The 11,177-nt window shown below is 44.0% G+C and overlaps 1 protein-coding gene across 1 annotated transcript; it reads right to left on the reverse strand.

Moving 5' to 3' along the window:
* Positions 1–243: 243 nt before the first annotated feature.
* gstt1a (glutathione S-transferase theta 1a) lies at positions 244–7,907 on the reverse strand. Its single transcript, XM_061730636.1, has 5 exons — positions 7,674–7,907; positions 7,037–7,124; positions 3,308–3,458; positions 858–1,034; positions 244–591 (listed from the first exon to the last, which is right to left on the reverse strand). Exons 1-5 carry the CDS (start codon positions 7,777–7,779, stop codon positions 391–393), a joined length of 723 nt encoding a protein of 240 aa, XP_061586620.1. The 5' UTR covers positions 7,780–7,907; the 3' UTR covers positions 244–390.
* Between the last annotated feature and the right edge of the window lie 3,270 nt (positions 7,908–11,177).

The raw sequence follows: 11,177 nt of genomic DNA on the forward strand, positions 1-11,177 counted from the left end.
TGCATGTCCAGGGTTCACAAATGGTCATCTAGCGTCCACGAATCCTTCTCAGATCTTCCTTGTGTGGCTCATCAGCTTTATTTTGAATAATACATCAAAAGAAAAGAAGATATTACTCTCAGACTCGTATCTCTTCACACAACATGTTCTGACAATGATATATTCTTGCATATTTCCTATGTATTTATGTGGATGTCTTCTTTCTTACTTACGTCTACCTAAACACAAAGAATTTGAACGCAGTTGCACATTTTGTGTCCAGACTTTAATACCCAACAGCTTTTTCATTTCAGGACTCCAGGACGAATCCTGGACCAGAATTCAGTAAACGTAAAAAGAATTGTTAAAGAGATGAGGTTTTGTTTTCCATGTTTGCAGATGGGAACCTCTTCAGCGGAAAAGCCTGTGAAACGTTGGTTTGAGCGCATCCAGAACAGGGTTGTTCTGCATCTTCTGCTGCATGGCGCTGGGGTCCATGATGGCTTCGTGAGCCTGGTCGAACAGCTTTTCACCGAGCTCCTTCTTCACTCGGTCTCTCCAGGCGATCAGCCTCGGACGGCCTTCGAAGCAGTTCACGCCGGTTCCCACGGCCTGAAAAACACAGAGAAAAATGGGCATCCTTTCGTAGCAAGGGGTCATCTTCTGGTCAACCGGTAACTTTCCGGTACCTGTGAACATTAGTGGTCAAAGCTGTTTTTGGTTTTTACAAGTTCTGCAGTGATTAAAAAATAAAAAATAACTCATCCTGGTTACTTTCACAGGGTTTTACCCAAGAGTTAGACAGAATAAAGCAGAGATCATGCAGCAGGAGCAGCAACACACGGAGCAGACAAAGCGCCGGTTAGACTCCGGTTTACCTGCATGAGCTCCACGACAGCCACCACATCAGCCAGGGAGATCTTGTTGCCCAGGATGAACGGTTTGTTCTGGAGGAACTTCTCCTCCAGCAGGTCGATAGACTTCTTCATGTCCTCCAGAGCGATATCCATCCTCTCCTTGGTGGGCTCGGATCCCATGACGAATGGAAAGAGAGCCTGTTCAGGGACCAGAGGTCAGTCATGTCCTGCTCTTGTAACAGCTATTATGAACAGTCAGATCTACACATCACACATGAACCTGCTCCTCAGACTCAGGGATCTGCTGGAGCTTCCTCTGGCTCCCCTCAGGTGAGAGTCAAGGGTACAGTGTGGACATGCTCTGGTGCCGGCATGTCAAAATAATGCACCGTATTTTAGACCAACTGGCCAGCAGAGCGCGCTATAATTGTAAGATTGCAGCGTTTGCTCAGAGGCGGGAGTTAACGGTGACAGGGAGATTCTTCTTACTTTATCTGATTCCGTCAATTTGCTCAGATCAGCCTCAGAACCACAATCCTTCAGCGTGTCCTACATTTGCAGTTTGATAAGAAGGTTGGAGAGGCAAACAAAATTTGCACCACACCATCTCCAGATGGGGAATAAATAAATAAAATAATCAAATGAATTGTTATTAGTCAAACTGTCAAAGTTAAGGCTTAACAAGACTTTAAAGGAAACTAAATTACTGGATTTACAAGTTCAAATTTGAACAATTGTTTTGACGTCTGTTTAATTTGTTGTTGTGGAAGCTTTTTGACTGTTTTCTCTTGGTGGTTTTACTTATCTGGGATTTTTTTTTCTTATTTCTTATTTTTATTTTATATGATGCTAGTTTGAAAGTATTATCTACTTTGGGTTATAATCTGTGCTTTTAGTTGAGAACTTTACTGGTTTGAAACCTCCAAACTGTCCAAACTGAGACTTTGCAGATAAATGTTTTTGCATTCATTTGTAATAAAATATGAAATGTTCTTCATCTAAACCCAAATATTAGGCAAATGCAATGTATTTAAGCTGATAACATCCAATTATAATTTCTCGTGACTTTATTGACGACAGTCCGGAGAGACACTCTGATGTGGATCATGAGAAACATCTGGCGTTGTGAACCACACCTCACAAAATACACATCTGTGTTGATCCGGGTGAGGCTGGGAAGGGAGGCAAAGTCATCTCAGACTATTCGGGGACTCATCGGTCCACAGATGGACTAACTGTGTATAAAACATGACAGATCAGCCCCATAGGACCAACTGGACGCACAGCCAAGGCCCTTTTTCCATCAGGCCTCTGGAGTCCCCTTGGCCCAAGGGGACTCCAAAGGCCCGATGGAGAAATATGTCATTGAGGTAAAGAAGAACCCATTGAAGATTTCACTAGAACAAACAACTCCGTTCACGAGCTTCTTACTGCCAAAGAAGGTGAGACCACTAAAATCAATCGATAAAATACTCCATCCATCCACCCATCCATCATCCATCCATCCATCCATCCATCCATCCATCCATCCATGCATCCATCCATCCATCCATCCATCCATCCATCCATCCATCCATGCATCCATCCATCCATCCATCCATCCATCCATCCATCCACCCATCCATCCATCCATCCATCCATCCATCCATCCATCCATCCATGCATCCATCCATCCACACATCCATCTGTCCATCCATCCACACATCCATCCATCCATCCATCCATGCATCCATCCATCCATCCACACATCCATCCATCCATCTGTCCATCCATCCACACATCCATCTGTCCATCCATCCATCCATCCATCCATCCATCCATGCATCCATCCATCCATCCACACATCCATCCATCCATCTGTCCATCCATCCACACATCCATCTGTCCATCCATCCATCCATCCATCCATCCATCCATGCATCCATCCATCCATCCACCCACCCATCTGTCCATCCATCCATCCATCCATCCATCCATCCATCCATCCATCCATCCATCCATCCATCCATCCATCCATCCATCCATGCATGGTCACAGGAGTCTGTTATAACACGAGAAAACACGAGAAATGATAATTGTTTGTTGTACCCGCTGAACTGCCTCGTCTTTCTCTGTTCTTCCGATTTACACATTTTATGGCAACATTTAGGCGTGATTGATTGATGTCGGTGAGTAACACGGAGCAGGGCTCGAGAAGCTACTCTCTGGTGAAAACAAAGGCCTACTTTAAGATAGCAGACTGTCTAAACTTAAATCAAACCTAGTGGCAGTAACATTAAACACATATATATATACGGTCAAACACAAAACTATACATCAGTGCAACTATACCTGCAGCTGAAGGACTTATTGTACAACCTCTGATTCCAGAGTAATGAAACAGGGAATAACAAATGAATGAAATGATCAAACATGGTCGTATGAAGTGGGTCAAGTGAGGCAAAAGCGCCAGGTTGAAGTGGGACACGAACCCTGAGCAGGAAGACCTTTGAACAGTGAGCCCGGAGGTTCATGTGCTGCCAGGACAGGTACTCATTAACGCGGGCCCGCTGCTGCAGGTCAGCTGGAAACCAGTGGTCTGCCAATGAGCTTTTCTGCACCAGGTACTTCAGGATTGCAGTGCTGCAACACAGAAACACCGACAGCGAGGAGGTCAGATGAGACACGAGGAACCGTTTATATGGTGAAAGAGGATAACTTGGGTGTTAGTAATGTTTATTTGTACGGCACGTTTCTCAGACACCAATCACAAAGCCCTTTGTCTGGCTTGAAAAAGGATATGTCTTCAGATGCTTTTTTGAAGGCATCAACTAGTCCAGCGGTCGGCAACCCGCGGCTCTAGAGCCGCATGTGGCTCTTTAGCGCCGCCCTAGTGGCTCCTGGAGGTTTTAAAAAAATGTTTGACCTTTTTTTTCTTTTTTCTTTTTTTCTTATTTTTTTTTTCTTTTTTCTTTTTCCTGTCTTTCTTTCTTTCTTTCTTTCTTTCTTTCTTGAAATTTATACTTTTTTCTCGACATTTCGACTTTTTTCTCAACATTTCGACTTTTTTCTCAACATTTCGACTTTTTTCTCGAGATTGTACTTTAACATTGATCTCAACATTTTTACTTTTTTCTTGACATTTCGACTTTTTTGTCAACATTTCGACTTTTCATTTTTTGCGGCTCCAGACATATTTGTTTTTTGTGTTTTTGGTCCAGTATGGCTCTTTCAACATGTTGGGTTGCCGACCCCTGAACTAGTCCAAGAATGAAATAGAGGAGTTTGTTTCAGTCTCCTGGGAAGATCTGTCTCCCAAGGAACCGTTACCAGGTTCTTACCCAATGATCTGAAGCTGCAAGAAGTGTTCAAGGGCTGGATCAAATCTTAATGGTTTAAACTTTAGAAACATTAAATGAGTTTAAACAGTCATGCACCAGAGGTCCGGCTCCACTTTCTGCCGTTTATGATGCCTTTTGTCGATGCCAGTCTAGCTGTTGTCCTGCCTTTGTTTCTCTGTTAGCCGCATTCCCATCTAAGGAGGTACAGATACAGGTTCTTCTGCGTCCGTTGGTACTATCCCTGGAGGTCAAATCGGGAGGTATCAGAATGATTCTTTGCATTTGAGAGGAGACAGGGCAAGAAAGCAGGGGTTAGAGAGTCTGGAAACTAGACTTGTAGTTCTCGAGACCACTTTTTTGTGGTCTTGGTCTTGTCTCGGTCTCGGGTCTCTCGGTCTCGCCAGGTCTCGGACTCAGATAACCGAGATCCGTTGCAGACCAAGGTTACAGAATCTGGTGGTCAGCAGTTCTTCCTCTTGTTAATGTACAGTTTTGTGTTTATAACGGCCAGTGTTGGGTGTAACGCGTTACAAAGTAACGCTGTAACGAGATTACATTCGCCAGTAACGCAGTAATGTACCGCGTTACAGTTGTAATTTGGGTAATCCCGTTATAGTTACTCTAAGACAAAAAAAATATGTTACTTTAGTTACTTTAAGCTTTTCAGCTACATGTAGAACGGGAGAACAGAAAAGAAAATCAAACTTGCCTTTCATGCATCTTCCCGCGTTGCGCAACACTTGTCTGACTTAAGGCTGATTTATGGTTCTGCGTTAAATCGACGCAGAGCCTACGGCGTAGGGTACGCGGCGACGCACACCGTACGGTGCTGATCTGGGCACTGCAGTAATAAGGTTCCAACTACAGGACTGTCTCAGAAAATTAGAATATTGTGATAAAGTTCTTTATTTTCTGTTATGCAATTAAAAAAAACTAAAATGTCATACATTCTGGATTCATTACAAATCAACTGAAATATTGCAAGCCTTTTATTATTTTAATATTGCTGATTATGGCTTACAGTTTAAGATTAAGATTCCCAGAATATTCTAATTTTTTCAGATAGGATATTTGAGTTTTCTTAAACTGTAAACCATGATCAGCAATATTAAAATAATAAAAGGCTTGCAATATTTCGGTTGATTTGTAATGAATCCAGAATGTATGACTTTTTTTTTTTTTTGTAATTGCATTACAGAAAATCACAATATTCTAATTTTCTGAGACAGTCCTGTATATGTTGTTCATTGGCAATCGAGTTATGGTGCAGCTCAGGTGATATTGCTGAGTAATCCAAAAGTAATGTAACTAGTAATGTAACTAGTTACTTTCAGCAACCAGTAACTAAGTAGTGTATGGGATTACTTTTTTTAAAAGTAACTAGTAATATGTAATGGATTAATTTTTTTGAGTAACTACCCCAACACTGATAACGGCCTTGTTTGAATAAATATATGGATAATATTTGCATATCGTTGTGATTGATTAAACATCAGGTCCATTTCAGTGATGCTGATATACGGTGTAATCTGATTACTATAATGGTAAATAATGTAATTTCAATTTGATAATTGTATCTTTAATATCTAAAATGCATGTTTCATCTCCAAATTAAGTCCAATTTAAATCAGTAACATTTCTTATTCCTTACTTTTCTGAGGTGGAAGGGGGTGTTTGTCAGGGTTTGACATTCCCCCCAGCCTTCAGTTTCTGTTTTGCCCCGCCTGTGTCCCATCTGTCCTGATTGTCTGCCGCTGTGTCTCGTCGTCTCGTTATCCCCGGTGTATATCTGGTCTGATCTCATTCCCTTGTTCCCGGTCGGTGCGTACGGTTTTGTCCTCCATGTTTCCTGCCACGTTTTTCCTGCTAAAGTTTTTGATCCCTGGTTTAGTTGCTTTTTGATCCTGCTTTGTTTTTTTGGTTTTCTGGAATCAATCCTTGGTTTTTGCAACTCCTGCCTCCTGCTCTCCTGCGTTTGGGTCCACACCATACACCAGACGTGACAGTGTTGGAGGCTGGTTATTTTGTTAGAGGACTTTGGGACTAGTTAGTCGTCGTGTCAATCCTTAAAAGCACTGGCGTCAATCCTCCAATAGTGTAGAAATAGCGGTAGTGCAGTCGCCACACATATTTGATCTCAGCTGATTGATGAAAACATTTATAGTGAGTTCAACATCATCATCCACTTCTCTATGTTATTGTGCTGCAGTTGAATACAACCTCATATGGAAACTAGCTGAACCAGGATGCTGCTGATGTTCTACAACTCACGCTGATGAGGAAATAACTAGGTTTGGTTTTGGTCTCGGCCTCGAGCTGAACTAGTCTTGGTCTTCTTGATACTCTCCGGTCTTGGTAGTGTCTTGGTCTCGGTTTAGACGGTCTTGACTACAAGTCTACTGGGAACCCAGCCGATCAAAGATTGCAGCACCAAAATGTGAAGTTCCTTAAATGACCACTAGGGTTGGACAGTACGGGAGGTCAAACTTTATGTCTCTGATCGCGTGAAAATGACAAAAGCTTTAAATGTGTCCAGTGTGTTGTATTTTCAGTGATAATGCACACAGTTGTGACATTTTGGTGAAAATGTGAGAGCTAGGCTCCCAGTGGAGTTACGCTCGTCCTTATTTCAGCTGCAGCAGTACTATGTCGTTTCATTAACGGCATCAAAAATGATGAGTGTTTTATCACAGTTTTGATCCCAATAAATGTGAGATAATGTTAGTTAGCATTATTTGACCTGATCCAAGCTAAAGTAGCTCATTGAAATGGAATAAAAGCTGATTAGTTAACGGGGTGATGAGACCTCCAGAGCATTCGGTGATATCCGTCAACACTGACTGTGAAAACGTTGGCGGTAAACGTAGATCAGGTTTGTACCTCTCTGTGAGGACGAAGTCTCCGTCCTTCATGAGGGGGATCTTCCTCACGATGCTGAGCTTCTCAAACTCCTCACTGTACTGCTGCCCTGAGACAGAAGCAAACGTGCAGTTCAGGATGTTTGTGTCACCGTGTTAAAATGTAAAACCAACCCTTTCTCTCCATCACATCTGCTTTTCCTTCATCCTGCCAGGACGTAGAGGCGTAGTTGGAAGACTGAGGAGTTCATGTAACTTTACTCCTCAGCTTGCTGGGTGGGACTCGACTCTTGTGTGTGATAAGTAAAACTGTAAACCGATAGCACCGCAGAGTGTTGTTTTAGCTCCCCCTTCCTCCTCTCTTTGGCCAGTGCCTGCAGAACAAGGTCAAAGCCTGCAAGACATTCAACTCACCACTGAAAAGAAAAAAAATCCCTGCATACTAGCAGACTAAAACAACCAAGGGAGGGAAATTCCAGGAAATGCACAGATTCCTGTGCTGCAAATTGACTTTGCCTGCAGATCATTTAACACTTCAAGTTCTTCTTGTAACTTTTACCACAGTTTAAAAATGCAGCAGGCTTTGATATAAAGCTCTCACTGAGACATTCACAGCTCAAACAGCATTCCCCCTGATTCTGTGTTTCTGCGGGGCTTACCTGCCGAGAGCTCCACTTGCTTGAACTCGAAGGATATGCCGAGCGCTTTGGCAAACAGGTAGACGGCGCGGCACGGCGGGGAGACCAGGTCCAGATAGAGCTCCATGGCGTCTGAGTGTGAAGTGCTGCAGATGCGTCCACTCACTGTTTTCAGTCCTCTTCTGCCGAGCCCGTTATCCTCCGACTGCCCAGAACCCCGCCTCTCGTCGCTGGAAGACCCGCTGATATTTAAACGGCGGCGACAGTTCAAAGTAAACGGGCCGTCTTGGTCGAGCAGTCTGACCTTTGGCCTCGGCTTAGTCCAACATTTTGTAAACACTGTTGTGATAATGACATTTTTATCTGCTTGACGGGCCTCTTGTCTGTGAATCACCTCGCTCCTCACGACAAACTCACAGGAGTGTTGAAACTTCATCCATCATTATCTGTTCTCCTTTGTTCCCTCGTAATTTGTCCAAACTATCATGCTGTGATGGTGTTTGAAAAACACGGTAAACAATGTGAGGTCAGGTGCTTGTACTGCTCCCTCCTGTTTGGATTTTTGAGACGACTCGCTTGTTCCTGCACATCTGGTCCAGACTCTGGTCCACGACTCCCGGGAGACGCAAAGCGCTGGTTCTCTGCTGCTTTGCACATCTGAATGGTTGCAACATTTGAACTCTGCGTGTTGCTTCATTGCGACTTAAATGAAGATTCGTTAGTTAAAACAACTGAAAGTCTATTATCGGATGTTAAAGAGGCCAAACTACTGTTAATACATGCAAGTATGATACTGCCACTAATGGCAGGATAAGAAAAATGACAGTTTCACTAAAAACAGGTTCCAGTCCCAGAAAACCCGGCGGCTGGAGGGGTTAGCCTAGCCGCGGCTAGTGTGGAATTACATTTTTAGAGTCTTTTCAGGGGTTTAAAATAGAAATTAATTGGGAAATAGATCTATTACCCTTTATTCTCATTGTTTTGGTCCCTTTAACCATCGCCTGGCCACTCACTCTCTCAGTCTGCAAAATCTGTCTCTCATGAAACGGCTCTGGTACCCTTCGTATCCAAAGCCATTTCCACCGGTGCAGAACTGTCAGGGTTTGACACTTCCCCCCAGTTTTTGAGTTTCAGTTCTGTCCCTCCTGTTTCCCATCTGCCCTGATTGTGTCTGCACCTGTGTCTCGTTATCCCCTGTGTATATCTGGTCTTGTCATTCCCCTTCTCCCTGTCGGTCCGTACTGTTTCCTGCCTCTGAGTTCCCATGTGTTTCCAGTTTTTTGATCTCGGTTCAGAGTTTTGCACAGGCCAGAACGCAGCTCCCGAGGCTCCAGCCTGCAAACATGCACAAAAGAGAAAAAAGGAGGGCCGGCACAAGAAACTACAGGAACGATGGACAAAAATGATAGCTATGAGATATTTATAATAAATAAAAATGGTAATGGAGAAGAGAGGCAGGGAAAAGGAGAGGAGAAGAAGGGTGAGAGGCACCGCCCAGCGGATCATGTCGGTGCCCCCCTGCAGCATAAGCCTATAGCAGCATATCTACCGCGAAGCTATATTTGAGACTAACTATTATAGTCTTGTTCTATAGCTGCGACTATGACTACTGACTCTAACACACTAGAGTTTACACTACCTAGAGATTTACCAACACCAGCTAGAGGTTTACTAAACACTAACTATAGGCTTTACTAGTCGTCAAGTCAAGTCAAGGTTCCCCGCCAAGTCAAGGTTCCCCGCCGAGTCGTCCAAGCCTTCCAGGCCCCCCGCCAAGCCGTCCAGGCCCCACGACAAGTGGTCTAGGCCCCACGACAAGGCCCAAGCCTAGGCCTCGAGGACGACCCCTGGAACTTTGGCCGTGCGTGGCCTGGGCCCTCCTCCAGGCCCCCTCCGCCCACCCTGGGTTGGGACTGTTGGGACATCTGGGATCTGTCCCTTGAGGGGGGGGGGGTGTACTGTCAGAGTTTGACCCCCCCCCCAGTTTGTGTTTTCAGTTCTGTCCCTCCTGTTTCCCATCTGCCCTGATTGTCTGCACCTGTGTCTCGTTATCCCCTGTGTATATCTGGTCTTGTCTTTCCCCTTCTCCCTGTTGGTCCGTACTGTTTCTTGCCTCTGAGTTCCCATGTGTTTCCAGTTTTTTTATCTCAGTTCAGAGTTTTTGCTTAAGTTTTTTGATCCTGCCAAGCAGCGCTTTTGGTCTTTGTTGGAGTTAATAAATCTTTGTTTTTTGAGAACTCCTGCCTCCGGCCTCCCACTCTCTCTCCTGCATCTGGGTCCTCACCACACCAGCCCTGACAAGAACGTAGCAAGCCGGTCCCAACAGGAGGGAGAGTTATGCATTCATTTGCATTCAAAAAAACCAATATGGCAGCAGAATCGCCTGGATCGAAACGCTTTTACTGCAAAACCAACAACAATAATCCACCAGCGTTCCTGCTGCACTTCACACCACTTTGAATGACTTGGCTTGATACAGTTGCTCCGCCATTGTTTGTTCACCTCAGATGAAGGAGCTACAGAGCACCAGACCAAAATCTAAAACTTTACATCCAGCACCAGGTTACCAAGGGCTGTACTGTTGTCTGATGACTTCAGATCTTGTGCTAAGTAGCTAAGTTATGTTAACTGGAGATCTGGGTCAGAATTTCTGTAGTGCAGGAAATGTGAAATTATACTTTTCCAAATTAAAAGTAGACTCATTGAATCTCACAGTGTTAGTCCTGGATGAGACGAGACGAGGTGCTCGTTTTGTGTCCCAAAATGTGTCTGAAACCTCTTGGGACAAGGTTTTCTCACCGGCAGTTGCCGTTGTAACACGATCAATGACACTGATAGTCTGGGATGGCAACAGTAACTAAGGGGAGCAGGCCTTCCTAAAAGGTAAGTTACATTAGGCCACAACTAAGATGGGAGTGATGATGTTCTCCCAACTTTTATTCACAGTCCAGAAATGCTGAGCATGAAATAGGTAAAGTGATAAAAAATAGGTTCAATCAATGAATCAATGAAACTTTGTTCATATAGCACCTTTTTCACAATAAAATGCATGAGTAAACCCCTAAAGGTCGATCAATGAGCATGATGGACACTGCCATAAAGTCAGATGTCTTCAAAGGAGCTTGAATTGTCCTTTTACTGAGATAGAAACTGGACGAAGGTGATGAGCAAAACTATTAGAAGGAAAAGAAAGTTGTATTTCTGTCAGTTAAGGTTTATTCTTCATGGCTGACGAGGTAACGGTGAGGTAAAATAATAAATGCAAGAATTATGTCTCGGTTGATGAGCAACCAGAAATCCATCATCCTCTGTGGGGTCACGTGGAGATGGGCTCGTGCACAGTGCACCGCTCCTCCTTCACTACACTCGCCCCTCAATCTGAGTGGCAGATCTCGACATATTTTAAACTCGATAAGCACTTTAAATGATGTGCAAAGAACTCCACTTCCTCCCCGAGTAGAGGACCAACAACGGTGTAGACGATCAGAGGAGCATTGATTATGAAAAATAAAGCTTGTAAAACCT

The sequence above is a fragment of the Cololabis saira genome, chromosome 9 (genome assembly GCF_033807715.1).
Source record: "Cololabis saira isolate AMF1-May2022 chromosome 9, fColSai1.1, whole genome shotgun sequence".
Classification (NCBI taxonomy): domain Eukaryota; kingdom Metazoa; phylum Chordata; class Actinopteri; order Beloniformes; family Belonidae; genus Cololabis; species Cololabis saira.